We start from the raw sequence: 16,714 nt of genomic DNA, 5'->3' as shown, positions 1-16,714 counted from the left end.
CTTGTTTCTTTGTGTCTGGAACGTAGCCCTGTTCCTTTGTGTTCTGGAACGTAAGCCCTTTTTCTTTGTGTTCTGGAAACGTAGCCCTGTTTCTTGTGTTCTGTGAACGTAGACGCTGTTCTTTTGTTGTTCTGCTGGTCTCATCAGCTCCTTATTTAGTTCAGTTCATTCTGATTGTGCCTTTGTGAGGTATTGTTCGTTTTGACTTTACTAAACCTTTTCCTAGCTCGTTTGTGAGAACCAGTTATAGCCTTCAGTCCTAGTTTTGATTCACCTGCCTGTTTGCCCTACCTGTGTATGACCATTGCCTGCCTGTGACCACGATTCCTGCCTTCTGTGAAGGTGAAATAAATACCTGCTGCGCTCTGCACGTGAATCTACACCTTGTTCTCCCTGAGTATTCATTACAGGAAAAGGGAATGGATTCAGCGGCGCCTAACCCAGCATGGAGGAAATCTGCCATCTCCTCCGCCAGCCTATCCCTACTCCTCCGATGCCAGGTATACTAACCCATAGCCCTCCTTCGTTCATATCCATGCCTGGAAAATATGACGGTTCACCTGGGAAATGTCAGGGATTTCTGATGCTATGCAGCAAATACATTGAGCACAACCCCACTAACTTCGCCACCGACAAGAGCAGGGTGGATTTTGTTGTGTCTCTACTCACAGGCAAAGCCCTGGATTGGGTCACCGCCATATGGACTGCCAACAGCACAGAACTCGGATCCGAGACCCGTTTCCACACCCTCTTCAAAGAGGTATTTGATCACTCTCCTTCCAGTCGTCCTATAGGAGACCTCATAGAACTTCAACAAGAACGCAATTCAGCTGCCGAGTATGTCCTCAAGTTCCACACCATGGCTGCAGGGAGTGGATGGAATGAGGCTGCTTTACTTCCTGTCTACTGAATAGGGCTCACCAGGGAACTTCAGGCGGAGCTGGCCTGTAGAGTTGACCTTCAGGATTTAAATCAATAAATTCGTATGTCCATCTCCATCGACCACCTCATCGCCGACCGCCGAAGAACTCTGCCACCCAGGAACCCGAAACRTTCTCTTTCCATGATTCCGTCATCCCGTCCGAGTCTTCCAGAGCAGTTGGGCCATGCTCCTCTCCCATGTATCGAGTGTCAAAGGCGGCTCCAAAAAGGGCTCTGCCTATACTGTGGAGGGAAAGATCTTCTACTCAGCCATTGCCCTGTTCACCCCCCACGGAGAAATGAGAAGGGTCCCTCCGTGCCATGCTGGTAGATGTGTCCTTCTAAATATCTCCCAGAAGCAATTCTCCATCACAGTATTGATAACCGTGAAGGGGGTTACTAAGTACGTAGAGGATTTGATATATAAAAATGACCTGCTGCTCCCGACTCTATCACCAGCTAGTACAAGAGCTTGACATTGATCTAACACCTGTCACCCCTCCCTTAAGGAATAACACCCTGGATGGGCAGCCATTGGTTACGGGCTTCATCACGTACCTGACACAGAGCGTCACCCTCCAGATTGGAGTCTTCCACACCGGAACCATTCAACTCATGGAACTCTCATCCCCCAAACAGCCAGTCATACTCAGACACCGCTGGCTTTGTCGTCACGACCCTGCCATCTCGTGGCGACAAGGTGAACTACTGTCCTGGTCTTCTACCGGCTTCACCAGTTGTCTCAGCCTACCCTGCAGAGCCACCTCCGTTGAGGACTCTGCAGTGCCACCCACCATACCGTCTGAATATGCCCAGTACAGCAATGTTTTCAGCTAAATCAAGGCCTCCACTCTGCCACCACATCACCCAGGGGACTATGCTATTGACTTACTCCCTGGAGTGTCCCCACCGAAGGGTCATGTTTACCCCCTATCTACCTCATTTTCCGGGATAATGGAGAACTACATTGATGAAGCACTCAAACGGTTTCATTCGTCCATCTTCTTCCCTGGCTGCGTCCAGCTTCTTCTTCGTTGGAAAAAAAGGATGGTGGTCTCCTTCCATGTATTGAATACTTCCTGAATGACGAACCGTTTCCCTCTGATCCCAGCGACCCTTGAACAAGTGGGCCGCGCCAACATCTATACAAAACTCTACCGGTGAAGTGCATATACCCTTGTCCGTATACGTGAAGGCGACATCTGGAAGACGGCCTTTATCACCGCTCGAGGGCACTATGAATACCTGGTCATTCCCTACGGCCTTACTAACGCCCCCGCCGTCTTCCAATCCTTTATGAACGAGGTTTTCCAGGATATGATCAACCGCTTTCTCATCGTCTACATTGATGACATCCTGATTTACTCCCTGAAGGAACACATACAGCATGTGCAAAAGTTTCTTCAATGGCTCCTTGATCATAACCTTTATGTGAAGACTGAAAAGAGCACCATCCATGTAAACTTCCTCTGTTTTGTACTGACACCTGGAGGAGTCGGCATGGATGAGAACAAAGTTACCGTCGTCAAACGCACCACCGTTAAGGAACTCCAACGTTTCATTGGGTTCTCCAACTACTATCGCCGGTTCATTCAGAACTTCAGTTCTACTGCCGCTCCCCTCACTGCCCTTATCAGACAAAAGACCCGGACCCTTCAATGGACTGATACCGCCCTGACTGCTTTCAACAACTTGAAACACCTCTTCACCTCAGCTCCTGTCCTTCACCAACCTGACCCTTCCTTTCATCCTGGAGATGGATGCCTCCGAAGTAGGATTAGGAGCCATACTCTCTCAGCGGGTGGGAACACTTCTAGCTAGTAAATTCTGGTGGTCCTCACTGGCATCTGATGTAAGGGATTATGTACTCTCCTGTCCAGTCTGCGCCCAAACCAAAAGCCCTCATCACCTTCCGGGAAGCTTCAACCTTTGCCAATCCCTCACAGACCCTGGTCCCACATAGCTGACTTCATCACAGACCTTCCTGAATCCTCTGGTAACACCACCATACTTGTCATAGTAAACCGTTTTCCAAAAAAGGTGTCTGGTTCCTCTTCCTCATTTACCGAACGCCATGGATTTGGCTGAGTGTACCAGCAGGTGTTCCGTTTGAATGGGATTCTGGAGGACATTGTTTCTGACCGCGGGCCCCAGTTTGTCTCCTGGGTGTGGCGAGCCTTCTGTGACCGACTGGGGGTCGCCCTCAGCCTCTCCTCCGGGTACCACCCCCAGACCAACGGGCAGACGGAACGCCTTAACCAAGAAATAGGGAAGTACCTCTGCCAACTATGTTCTGCCTCTCCACACGGCTGGTGTATGGCCTGAGCCGAATACGCTCAGAACTCACTCATGCATTCATCCCTCCGTTTCAGTGTGACATAACTCCACCAGTCCTATTTATGATATMATTTACCAAAAATATACCTTAAACATTTTATCGAAAAATACATTTATCAATTAGTGTATTTTAGTTAAACCACAATATTTGAATTATTTGTTCTGTCTTTCGAGGTGGATTAAACTGAAATTGCAACCAACTTTCTAAGGCTTGTTTAAAAAATAACGATATTTTGGAGATTATTTTGTTTTCAAAATACCGAAAGTGAGCAGGTGTAATCTGAAATAAAGGGGGAAAAGGTCATTCTTGAACATAGTGTGAGACATTCCTAACAGTTTCGATTTAAGTATAACTTGTGTATGACTGATGCCTTTAGTGAGAGGTCTAATACTTTAATATTTAATCATTTCTGCCCTCCGAATTCATATTCGTTATATAAATAGACCCTTTTAATTTTGTCCGGCTTGCCATTCCAAATAAAATGCAATATTCTTGTTCATATAATTTAAAAAGCAGGTCACAATGTGTAGGCAAAACCATAAGCAAATAGGTAAACTGTGATATGATTAAAGAGTTAATCAGGGTGATTTTTTCCCACAAATAGACAGGTATTTTCCTTTCCATGGTAGCAAGATCCTATCTATTTTTGCTAACTTTCTMTAAAAACGTATTGGAGTGAGATCATTTTCTTTCAGGATTTATATACCAAGTATGTCCACATCCCCGTCAGACCATTTTATTGGTAAACTACACGGTAATGTAAAAGTAGCATTTTTAAGTGATCCAATACGTAATATAATCTTATCATAATTTAGTTTTAATCCAGAGAGGTTAGCAAAAGTATCTAGATCCTCTATGAGGCTGTGAAGGGATTATAATTGTGGTTTTAAAAGAACATGAATCATCAGCGTATAATGACACCTTTGTTTTTAAGCCCTGGATTTCTAGCCTCTTGATATTATTGTTGGATCTGATTATGTCTGGAAAAAGTCAGTTATACATTCTTCTGATAAACAATTTATCATTTCGTAGGCTTTGATTAAATGTTCAATATCTTCGCCCACATGGAAATTCTGTAAGAGTAATATAGGATATTAAACCTCCATGTATATCTCACTAGGTCAGGATATTAAACCTCCACCATGTATATCTCACTAGGTCAGGATATTAAACCTCCACCATGTATATCTCACTAGGTCAGGATATTAAACCTCCATGTATATCTCACTAGGTCAGGATATTAAACCTCCACCATGTATATCTCACTAGGTCAGGATATTAAACCTCCACCATGTATATCTCACTAGGTCAGGATATTAACCTCCCCCATTATTATCTCACAGGTCAGGATATTAAACTCCACCATGTATATCTCACTAGGTCAGGATATTAAACCTCACCATGTATATCTCACGAGGTCAGGATATTAAACCTCCACCATGTATATATCACTAGGTCAGGATATTAACCTCCCCATTAATTCTCACGAGGTCAGGATATTAAACCTCCACCATGTATATCTCACTAGGTCAGGATATTAAACCTCCACCAGTATATCTCACTAGGTCAGGAGTATTAAACCTCATCATTATATCTCACTAGGTCAGGTATTAAACCTCCACCATGTATATCTCACTAGGTCAGGATATTAAACTCCACCATGTATATCTCACAGGTCAGGATATTAAACCTCCACCATGTATATATCACTAGGTCAGGATATTAATCTCCCCCATGTATATCTATCACGGTCAGGATATTAAACCTCCACCATGTATATCTCACTAGGTCAGGATATTAAACCTCCACCATGTATATCTCACTAGGTCAGGATTTAAACCTCCCATGTATAACTCACAGGTCAGGATATTAAACCTCCACCATGTATATCTCACTAGGTCAGGATATTAAACCTCCATGTATATCTCACTAGGTCAGGATATTAAACCTCCTCCATGTATATCTCACTAGGTCAGGATATTAAACCTTCATGTATATCTCACTAGGTCAGGGTATTTAAGCCTCCATATATCCACTAATTCCAATATATCCATGGCATTCATGATTTCCTTAAGTGGCTGAGGGTGATAGTTTGTAGTGTGATTTCCTTTCCGGTCCATAGAGGTATTTAAGACTGTATTAAAATCTCCCACCATAATAATAGAGTCCAGTGTTGCTTGTAGAGTTGATAAACTCTTATATTTTCAAAGAAGCTTGGATCATCATTATTTGGACCGTATAGGTTAATGAGCCATATCTGTTTATTGTCCAATAACATATTTAAAATCCATCTACCTTGATCTGTTTGGACAATTTGCACATTTGTATCAAAATGACTGTTAATATCATCACCCCTTTTGAATTTCTTTGCCCATGGGAGACATATATTTCGCTCCCCAAGTCCATTTTCCACAAAGCTTTATCTAAAATTGTTGAATGAGTTTCCTGTAAACAATAGATATTATATTCCTTCTCTTTTAGTCAGGTAAATACTGATCGTCTTTTCTTATCTGCTAAGCCTTTACAATTATAATGAAACGTAGCATATCATACTAAATGGAGTGTCTATGATTTACGTGTACTACTTTACGTCTACCCCTGAGTCCAGGTTGCTACAGAGACCTGAAAATAAACTTGTGAATACAAACGATTAGAAAGAGTGAGGTGTCTGACTTTATCTCTCAAGGGCACTGGTCAACAGTAGTGCCCTATATAAAGAATAGGGTGCCAGAATAGGGTGCCTATAAAGAATAGGGTGCCATTTGGCATTTCAGAGTGAAGTATGTACAGTATGCACGACGTGCCTGAACACGACAACAACGTTTGTCGACTCATCCACTAGTTCAGCTCCTTCGTAAATAGTGAGACTGAGGGATGTTGGAGATATTACAAACATCCATCGACAAGTGTTTTGTCGTTCTTCACATGCAGTCACTCGCAAAGTATCTAAATGTCTCTCTCTCTCTCTGGAACTGAGCTGTGTCCGAGGACGCACACGCACAAGCACACACAGCTATGTGAGAACACTGAAGATGCCTCACTGTAATTTCTCACATTATTACCTCACATCCTTCTATTCGCTGTTTTCTCCCCCACTAGCGGCGCGAGAATCTGGACACATCACTGAGTCGGAACCTTCCAGGCCATAATGGCACACCACGTGCAGCCACGGGGCTCTGCAGTTGCCTTTTATTGCGCTGGCTTGTTCATTCAACTGTATCCACGTTGCAGTAATGAATGTAGTCCATAAATATTTCATGCTACCTTACGTTCCACTCTCTATACTCTCCATAAAAATAACATTCACAAAACCAAACAAATATTGTCTGAATATAAGTTGAAGCTTGAAATAGACTGGGTTAGCACACAGGCCACAGTTCTCTATTTGAGAGGGTTATAGTTGCTATTTCACCAACACCAAGCTAGTGTAACCTAGAGACCTAGCTAGTGTAACCTAGAGACCAAGCTAGTGTAACCTAGAGACCAAGCTAGTGTAACCTAGAGACCCAAGCTAGTGTAACCTAGAGACCATACGTCGCCTAGTATAGGTACCTTAAGACCAAAGCTATTTGTAACGCTCAAGAGCACGCTAGCTAAGTGTAACCTAGAGACCAAGCCTAAGTGTAACCTAGAGACCTAGCTAGTGTAGACCTAGAGACCAAGCTTAGTGTACCTGAGAGACCAGAGAAGCCCAGCGTAATATCCGTAGTATGACGCCACCAGGTCGGAGCACCTAGAGACCAAAGCTAGTGTAAACTAAGACCCAAGCTAAGTATGTATATATACTCTAATGTATATCTAAGAGTAGCGCTCTGAGCCGACCAAAGCAGTTAGTCTAGGCTGATGCATCGCTCTAGAGACCACAGGAAGCTAGTGTAAGCCTAGTGAGACCAAGCTAGTTGTAAAAACCTAGAGACCAGCTATGAACTAGAGACCAAGCTAGTGTAACCACCATAGTAAAAGACCTAGCTAGTGTAACCTAGAGACCAAGCTAGTGTAAAGAACCGCTAGAAACAGAGAGCTAGTACTAGCCCCATAACGTGTCAAGCTATGTAATTCTAGAGAGCTAGTGAACCTAAGACGAGTACCTAGAGGACAGCTAGTGTAACCTAGAGACAGCTAGGAACCAGGACAGCAGGTAACCTAGAGACCGAAGCTGATGTTAACTAAACTAGTGAACCTAGAGCCAGTTGTGTAACGAGACCTAGCTAGTAACTAGAGCCACTGTTAAAGAGACCGGCTAGTGCTAACCTAGAGACCAAGCTAAGTGTAACCTAGAGACCAAGCAGGTAACCTAGAGACCACTAGAAGCAAGACCTAACGCTAGTGGAACCTTAACGCCAAGCTAGTGTAACCTAGGACAGTAGTGTACAAACCAGCTAGGTAGACCTAGCTAGTGTAACCTAGAGACTACGGCTTAAGATGAACTAGAGACCATAGCGCATACGCTGGATACTAGAGACCAATGCTAGTGTAACCTAGAACCAGAGACAGAGACAATAGTGTTAACCTAGCTAGTGTAACCTAGAGGACCTAGCTAGTTGTACCTAGAGACCTAGCTAGCTTTATACCTAGAGACCAACTAGTGTAACTTAGAGACCAAGCTAGCGTACCCTAGAGGACCAAGCTAGTGTTTTAACCTAGAGGACCAAAGCTTGTGAACTTAGAGACCCAAGCGTAGCGTAACTAGAGGACGCAAGCTAAGCGTAACTTAGAGACCAAGCTAGTGTAACCTAGAGACCCAAGCTTGCGTACCTCGAGGCGTAACCTAGAGACCACAGCTAGCGTAACCTAGAGACCAAGCTAGCGTAACTAGAGACCCACGTAACAGAGACCAAGCTAGTGTAACCTAGAGACCAAAGCCCAGCGTAACCTAGAGACCAAGCGTAGCGTAACCTAGAGGAACCAAGCCAGCAATAAACCTTAGAGACCGTAAGCTAGCGTAACCTAGGAGACCAAGCCAGCCTAACCTAGAGGACCAGCTCAAGCTAGCGTAACTAATGAACGACCAAGCTAGTGTAAACCTAGAGACCAAGCTAGCGTAACCTAGAACCAAGCTGCGTAACCTAGAGACCAAGCTAGTGTACCTAGCAAACCAAGGTAGTGTAACCTAGAGACAAGGTAGTGTAACTAAGAGACCAAGCCAGCGTAACCTAGAGCCAAAGCTAGTGTAACTAGAGAACAACTAAGGAGAGCCTAGGACCAAGCTAGTGTGAACCTAGAGACCAAGCTAGTGTAACCTAGAGACCAAGCTAGTGTAACCTAGAGACCAAGCTAGTGTAACCTAGAGACCAAGCTACTGTAACCTAGAGACCAAGCTAGTGTAACTAGAGCCAAGCTAGGTACCTAGAGACCAAGCTATGGTAACCTAGAGACCAAAGCTAGCGCTGCTAAGCCTAGAGATCAACGCAGCGTAAACCATAGAGTACAAGCTAGTGGTAACACTAGAGACCACAGCCATGGACTGGATAACCACTAGTGTAATCAAGCCAGCGTAACCTAGAGACCAAGCTAGTGTAACCTAGAGACCAAGGTAGTGTAACCTAGAAGACCCAAGGTAGTGGTAACCTAAGACCAAGCCAGCGTAACCTAAGACCAAGCTAGCGTAACCTAGAGACCAAGCTACTGTAAGTCCAGGGACCTCTGTCTGCTCTTGAACAAGCCTCTTTTACGAGTTCTTTAAGATTCAGAGGAGCATTCATGGGAACAGAACAATAGGCTGCAAACCAACCTGAACTGTTCACGCATCCCACTTGCCCTATAACTTCCGCTGCCAACATGAGCATTCCATTGAGCATGGCTGATTCAAAACCAAGATGACTTTGTAGCTCGCGGTCTACAAACACCAAGCATGACCTGCGATGGCTCTACATGGTGAAACACCAAGATGACCTTGCATGGCTCTACAAACACCAAGATGACCTTGTATGGCTCTACAAACACCAAGATGACCTTGTATGGCTCTACAAAAACCAAGATGACCTTGTATGGCTCTACAAAAACCAAGATTACCTTGCATGGCTCTACAAAAACCAAGATTACCTCGTATGGCTCTACAAGAGGACCTCTTCAAGCAAAGTGTTACATCTCTCACTGCCTCAATATTCCTGCTGTAAATGTTATCCAGCAAGAGAGAGGCAGGCAGAGGGAGAGGAGGCAGGCAGAGAGAGAGAGAGGGAGGCAGAGAGAGAGAAAAATAGGAGGGAGGCAGAGAGAGAGAAAGAGGAGGAGGGAGGCAGAGAGAGAGGGAAGGAGAGGCAGGCAGAGAGAGAAGAGGAGGAGGCGGAGAAAGGAAGAGGAGAAGGCAGAGAGAGAAAGGTGAGGAGGAGACAGAGAGAGAAAGATGAGGAGGGAGGCAGAGAGAGGAAGAGGAGGAGGCAGAGAGAGGAAGAGGAGGAGGCAGAGAGAGGAAGAGGAGGAGGCAGAGAGAGAAAGATGAGGGAGGCAGAGAGAGAAAGATGAGGGAGGCAGAGAGAGAAAGATGAGGCAGAAAGAGAAAGAGAAGGAGGGAGAGAGAGAGAGCTTCTCTTTTCCTTTGGATTGAGATATGTGTTAGAGGAAGAGCTTCTCTTTTCTGTCATGCATTCAGACCACTTGACAAATGTATTCTAAAATTAATTAAATTGCTTTTTTCCCTCATCAATCTACACACAATACCCCATAATGACAAAGCAAAAGTTTTTTTTAAATTATGAAATTTCACATTTACATAAGTACTCAGACCCTTTACTCAGTACATTATTGAAACACCTTTGGCAGTGATTACAGCCTTGAGTCTTCTTGGGTATGACGCTACAAGCTTGGCAAACCTGTATTTGGGGAGTTTCTCCCATTCTTCTCTGCAGATCCTGTCAAACTCTGTCAGGTTGAATGTGGAGCGTTGCTGCACTCAAGGAGATTCAGAGACTTGTCCCGAAGCCACACCTGTATTGTCTTGGCTGTGTGCTTAGGGTCATTGTCCTGTTGGAAGGTGAACCTTCGCACCAGTCTGAGGTCCTGAGCACTCTGGAGCAGGTTTTCATCAAGGATCTCTCTGTACTTTGCTCTGTTCATCTTTGCCTCCATCCTCACCAGTCTTCCAGTCCCTGCCGCTGAAAAACATCCCCACAGCATGACGCTTCCACCACCATGCTTCACCGTAGGGATGGTGCCAGGTTTCCTGCAGACGTGATGCTTGGCATTCAGGCCAAAGAGTTCAATGTTGGTTTCATCAGACCAGAGAATCTTGTTTCTCATGGTCTGAGAGTCTTTAGGTGCTTTTCGGGCAAACTTCAAGTGGGCTGTCATGCATTTTACTGAATAGTGGCTTCAGTCTGGCCACTCTACCATAATGGCCTGATTGGTGGAGTGCTGCAGAGATAGTTGTCCTTCTGGAAGGTTCTCCAATCTCCACAGAGGAACTCTGGAGCTCTATCAGAGTGACTATAGGGTTCTTGGTCACCTCCCTGACCAAGGCCTTTCTCCCCCATTGCTCAGTTTGGCCAGGCGGACAGTTCTAGGAAGAGTCTTGGTGGTTCCAAACTTCTTCCATTTAAGAATGATAGATGCCACTGTGTTCTTGGGGACCTTCAATGTTGCAGAAATGTTTTGGTACCCTTCCCCAGATCTGTGCCTCGGCTGTAACGTAACAAAATGTGAAAAAGTCAAGGGGGCTGAATACTTTCTGAATTTGTATTTAGAGATTTGATAGGAGTATGTTCTATAGCTATTGTTTGACATCTGTTATGTGTCGCAAATTGAAAAGATGTGACATCTTTTTCATTAGGTGACCTTGTCTTGGTAAGAACATTAATATTACGTTGAAGGGGAGATACTCCTGACGTAGCTGAGCTAGTACTGAGCTAGTACTGAACTAGTACTGAACTAGTACTAGATAGTAACTGAACTAGTATGAGCTAGTACTGAGCTAGTACTAGTACTGAACTAGTACTGGAACTAGTATGAGCCTAATACTGAACTAGTACTGAACGCTAGTACTGAACTAGTACTGTGAGACTAGTACTGAGCTAGTACTGAGAACTAGTACTGAACTAGTACAACTGTAGAGCTAGTACTGAACTGTAACTGAACTAGTACTGAGCTAGTAACTGAACTAGTACTGAACTAGTACTGAGCTAGTACTGGAACTAGTACTGAACCTGTACTGAACAGTACTGAGCTAGTACTGAGCTAGTACTGAACTAGTAACTGAACTAGTTCCTGAGCTAGTACTGAACTAGTACTGAGCTAGTACTGAGCTAGTACTGAACTAGTACTGAGCTAGTACTGAACTAGTACTGAGCTAGTACTGTAAGTATGTGATGACAAACGGCGTCAGCATGCTTTAGTTCAGCTGGCGCTTAGCCGAACTCGGCTAGCCGAACCGAACGAGCGTGATCGCATACTCGCTTAAAAGCGGCAATAGTACTTGTTTTTTCTTTCCATTTTGAAATGTCGGCACTTCTTCAATATATGCATAGTTGTTGGTCACTGGTGTATCAACGACAAACTTAATGATGGTGTTGGAGTCGTGCCTGTCCTGTGCAGTCATGAGTGAGCAGGGAGTACAGGAGGTGGGCTAAGCACGCACCCCTGGGGAGCTCCAGTGTTGAGGATCAGCGTGGCGGATGTGTTGTTACCTACCCTTACCACCTGGGGGCGCCATGTCAGGAAGTCTAGAATCCAGTTGCAGAGGAAGGTATTTAGTCCCAGTGTCCTTAGCTTGGTGATGAGCTTTGAGGGCACTATGGTGTTGAACGCTGAACTGTAGTCAATTAATAGCATTCTCACATAGGTGTTCCTTTTGTCCAGGTGTGAAAGTGTGGAGTGCAATAGAGATTGCATCATCTGTGGATCTGTTGGGGCGCTTTGCAAATTGGAGTGGGTCTAGGTGAGCCAAGACCAGCCTTTCAAAGCACTTTCAAAGCACTTCATGGCTACAGACGTGAGAGTTATGGGTAGGTAGTCATTTAGGCAGGTTACCTTAGTGTTCTTGGGCACAGGGACTATGGTGGTCTGCTTGAAACATGTTGGTATTACAGACTTAGACAGGGAGAGGTTGAAAATGTCAGTGAAGACACTTGCCAGTTGGTCAGCACATGCTTGGAGTACACATCCTGGTAATCCGTCTGGCCCAGCAGCCTTGGGAATGTTGACCTGTTTAAAGGTCTTACTCACATCGGCTGCGGAGCGCGTAATCACACAGTCATCCAGAAACAGATGATGCTCTCATGCATGTTTCAGTGTTACTTGCCTCGAAGCGAGCATAGAAGTAATTTAGCTCGTCTGGTAGGTTCGTGTCACTGGGCAGCTCTCGGCTATGATTCCCTTTTTAGTCTGTAATAGTTTACAAGCCCTGACACATCCAACGAGCATCGGAGCCAGTGTAGAACGATTCGATCTAAGTCATATATTGACGCTTTTCCTGTTTGATGGTTCATTGGAGGGCATAGCAGGATTTCTTATAAACTTCCGGGTTAGAATCCCGCTCCTTGAAATCAGAAGCTCTAGCCTTTTGCTCAGTGCGGATGTTGCCTGTAATCCATGGCTTCTGGTTGGGATATGTACGTACAGTCACTGTGGGAACGACGTCATCGATGCACTTATTGAGGAAGCCAGTGACTGATGTGGTGTACTCCTCAATGCCATCGGATGAATCACAGAACGTATTCCAGTCTGTGCTAGCAAAACAGTCCTGTAGCTTAGCATCTGCTTCATCTGACCACTTTTTTATTGACCGGGTCACTGGTGCTTCCTGCTTTAATATTTGCTTGTAAGCAGAAATCAGGAGGATATAATTATGGTCAGATTTGCCAAATGGAGGGCGAGGGAGAGCTTTGTATGCGTCTCTGTGTGTGGAGTAAAGATGATCTAGAGTTTGTTTCCCCTCTAGTTGCACATGTAACATGCTGGTAGAAATTTGGTAAAACTGATTTAAGTTTCCCTGCATTAAAGTCCCCGGCCACTAGGAGCTCCGCCTCTGGATGAGCATTTTCCTGTTTGCTTATGGCAGTATACAACATACTTATACAGCTCATTGAGTGCGGTCTGAGTGCCAGCATCGGTCTCTGGTGGTATGAAGACAGCTACAAAAAATACAGATGAAAACTTTCGAGGTAGATAGTGTGGTCTACAGCTTATCATTATCACTTTTGGTCAAAAGTATTTTGGGGCGCAATAGGCATCTTCTTCTTTACCTCCTTTTTAATGGATAAGTTATGTATTAACATCATAAACATCTTAAACATAATTTGCATTTGTTTAATACATACAGTACCAGTCAAAAGTTTGGACACACCTACTCATTCAAGGGATTTTCTTTATTTTTATTATTTTCTACATGTTAGAATAATAGTGAAGACRTCAAAACTATGAAATAACACATACGGAATCATGTAGTAACCAAAAAACAGTTTAACAAATCGAAATATATTTTATACTTCTTCAATGTAACCATCCTTTGCCTTGATGACAGCTTTGCACACTCTTGGCATTCTCTCAACCAGCTTCATGATGTATTCACCGGGAATGCATTACAATTAACTGATGAAAACATAGTAAAAAGAAAGAAAACCCCTTGAATGAGTAAGTGTGTCCAAACTTTTGACTGGTACTGTATGTATTAAACAAATGCAAATTATGTTTAAGATGTTTATGATGTTAGTTATGGCAAAGAAAGTATCTTAATTTTATAAGAATCTGGCAGAAACACTTTTGTCTTTTGCTTTGCTCAAGTAGGCCTATTTCTTGCTCTGGAGGAGATGGACTCTTTGTGGTGGCTGCATCCTAAATTATACTTCCTGGTCAAAGGTAGTGGGTGCTGTTTCTCCTTCGTAACCTTTTAGCTTACCAATGCACCCAGTTGTCATACTTGAGTAAAATATCTTAATAAAAAATGACTCAAGTAAAAGTGAAAGTCACCCAGTAAAAAAACTACTTGAGGAAAAGTCTAAAAGTATTTGGTTTTCAATATACTTAAGTATCAAAAGTAAAAGTATGAATAATTTCAAATTCCTTATATTAAGCAAACCAGACAGCACAATTTTCTTTTTTTTTCTTTTTTACGGATAGCCAGGGTCACACTCCAACGCTCAGACATCATTTAAAAAACAAAGCATTTGTGTTTAGTGAGTCCGCCAGATCAGAGGCAGTAGAAGACCAGGGATGTTCTCTTGATAAATGTGCGAATTGGAAAAAAATTCTGTCCTGCTAAGCATTCAAAAATGTATTGAGTACTATTCGGTATCAGGGAAAATATATGGAGTAAAAAGTGTAGTGATTTGATTTGATTTGAAATAAACTTTGATTTGATTTGAAGCAGAAGTTGTAAAAAATTTAAAAAGTAACGTATTTTTACTTAAGTACTTTACACCACTGAGCCTGACCCTAGTGTTCAGTGGCACAGGGAAAGGGAAAGGGGGATACCTAGTCAGTTGTACAACAGAATGCCTTCAACTGAAATGTGTCTTCTTGCATTTAACCCAACCCCTCTGAATCAGAGGCTGCCTTAATCAACACTTCACACCTATGTGTTAGCAACCAGGTTGCCAGAGAACAGAGTCAGCTGACCTGATCAGCCAATTTCGATGAGACTCTCTTGTTCAGATATCGGTAAGTGGACTGGAGGCAGGGCATGAAAGGGATAACGAATCCAGTAGTTTGTGTCATCCGTTTAGGGAAAGTACCTGCGTAATTGTGCACCCAACTCACTCAGTTACTTCGCTATATCACATTTGACATTGTCCGTAAGCTTGAGTTCATTTGCACACAAAAAATCATACGATGGAAAGACCTGTTTGTTGTCCTTGTTAATGCAGACAAAGAAGAGCTCTAACTTCTTAATCATCGCCTCAATTCTGTCCCGCACATTGAATGTAGTTGCAGAGAGTCTCTGTAGTCCTAGATTCAGATTATTCAAGCGAGAAAAAACATCACCCRGATAGAGAAACTCGTCATCATGCAAGCGGTCAAACAAGTGAAAATTATGGTCAGTAAAGAAAACTTTAAGCTCGTCGCTCAATWAAAAAAAAAACATGCCAATACTTTGCCCCTTGATAACCAGCGCACTGCTGTATGTTGTAAAAGCCTTACATGATCGCTGCCCATATCATTGCATAGTGCAGAAAATACACGAGAGTTCAGGGGCCTTGCTGTAATAAAGTTAACCATTTTCACTGCAGTGTTCAAAACGTCTTTCTAAGCTGTCAGGCATTCCTTTGGCAGCAAGAGCCTCTCGGTGGATGCTGCAGTGTACCCAAGTGGCGTCGGGAGCAACTGCTTGCATGCGCGTTACCACTCCACTATGTCTCCCTGTCATGGCTTTTGCGCCATCAGTACAGATATTAACATGAGCAGCAGCTACGTTTGGCTACATACGGACCATTAGTGGAATTCCCGTGAGAGAGTAACGGGTTAATGTGATTGGATGTTAATTATTTGACTAGGCTACCTGTATTTGACATTGTGTTGTCATTTTTGCTGAACACTAGATGCTGAACACTAGATTATTTTATTTTTGTCAGTGAAATGAGGCTACTCAGGCGAGGAAAAAAAACTCACCCAAATGTATAGGCCTGTTGGAAAATATAAAAAAATGTTTTAATGTGAATCACATTTGTATTTGGCGTACCTCCGACGGCATACCCCAGTTTGGGAATACCTGCTCTATGTCAACGGTGTCAAGATGGAATTTGTTTTCATGGTCTTGGCAACTGGACCTTTTTGTTTCACTGAGATTCACTGTCAGAGCCCAGGTCTGTCAGGGCCCAGGTCTGAAAGAATCTGTGCAGAAGATCTAGGTGCCTCTGTAGGCCCTCCTTGGTTGGTGACAGAAGCACCAGACATTTGACTTCAGATTCTAGTAGGGTGAGGCCGGGTGCTGCAGACTGTTCTAGTGCCCTCGCCAATTTGTTTATATATATGTTGAAGAGGGTGGGGCTTAAGCTGCATCCCTGTCTCACCCCACGGCCCCGTGGAAAGAAATGTATGTTTTTTGCACATTTTTTAATACGTGGTCTGTCATACTGTAATTTAGTAAAAAGACAATTTSACATTTGCTCAGTACATTGTTTTCACTGATGAAATGTACGAGTCTGCTGTTAATGATAATGCAGAGGATTTTCCCAATTGACGCATATCCCACGCTAGTTATTGGAGTCAAATTTGTCTCCACTTTTGTGTATTGGGGTGATCAGTCCTTGGTTCCAAATATTGGGGAAGATGCCAGAGCTGAGGATGATGTTATAGAGTTGTAGTATAGCCAATTGGAATTTGTTGTCTGTATATTTTATAATTTCATTGAGGATACCATCAACACCACAGGCCTTTTTGGGTTGGAGGGTTTGTATTGAATGTCTTTCTCCCCCTGCCCTCCCTCCCTTCCTCTCTCTCTCACTCTCCCTCCCTCTCTCTCTCCTCTCTCCCTTCCTGCCCTCCCTCTCCCTCTCTCTCGCTCTCCCTTCCTCTCTCTCTCCTCCC

General features: G+C 43.7%; 1 protein-coding gene across 1 annotated transcript in view; it reads left to right on the top strand.

Annotated features, from left to right (window-relative positions):
• Window positions 1–535: 535 nt before the first annotated feature.
• The window catches only part of LOC112072095 (potassium voltage-gated channel subfamily B member 2-like), a 31,656-nt gene continuing 15,477 nt past the window's right edge, over window positions 536–16,714 (top strand). Inside the window, exons 1-5 of the mRNA XM_070439646.1 lie at window positions 536–837; window positions 1,431–1,621; window positions 2,117–2,310; window positions 2,636–2,692; window positions 3,022–3,194. Coding sequence (XP_070295747.1) covers window positions 536–837; window positions 1,431–1,621; window positions 2,117–2,310; window positions 2,636–2,692; window positions 3,022–3,194 — 917 coding nt within the window. The remainder of the gene's footprint in view (window positions 838–1,430; window positions 1,622–2,116; window positions 2,311–2,635; window positions 2,693–3,021; window positions 3,195–16,714) is intronic.

This window comes from Salvelinus sp. IW2-2015, unplaced genomic scaffold (assembly GCF_002910315.2).
Source record: "Salvelinus sp. IW2-2015 unplaced genomic scaffold, ASM291031v2 Un_scaffold1822, whole genome shotgun sequence".
Classification (NCBI taxonomy): domain Eukaryota; kingdom Metazoa; phylum Chordata; class Actinopteri; order Salmoniformes; family Salmonidae; genus Salvelinus; species Salvelinus sp. IW2-2015.
Note: the sequence above shows the minus strand (reverse complement) of the source record. Positions and strands in the feature narration are given on the sequence as shown.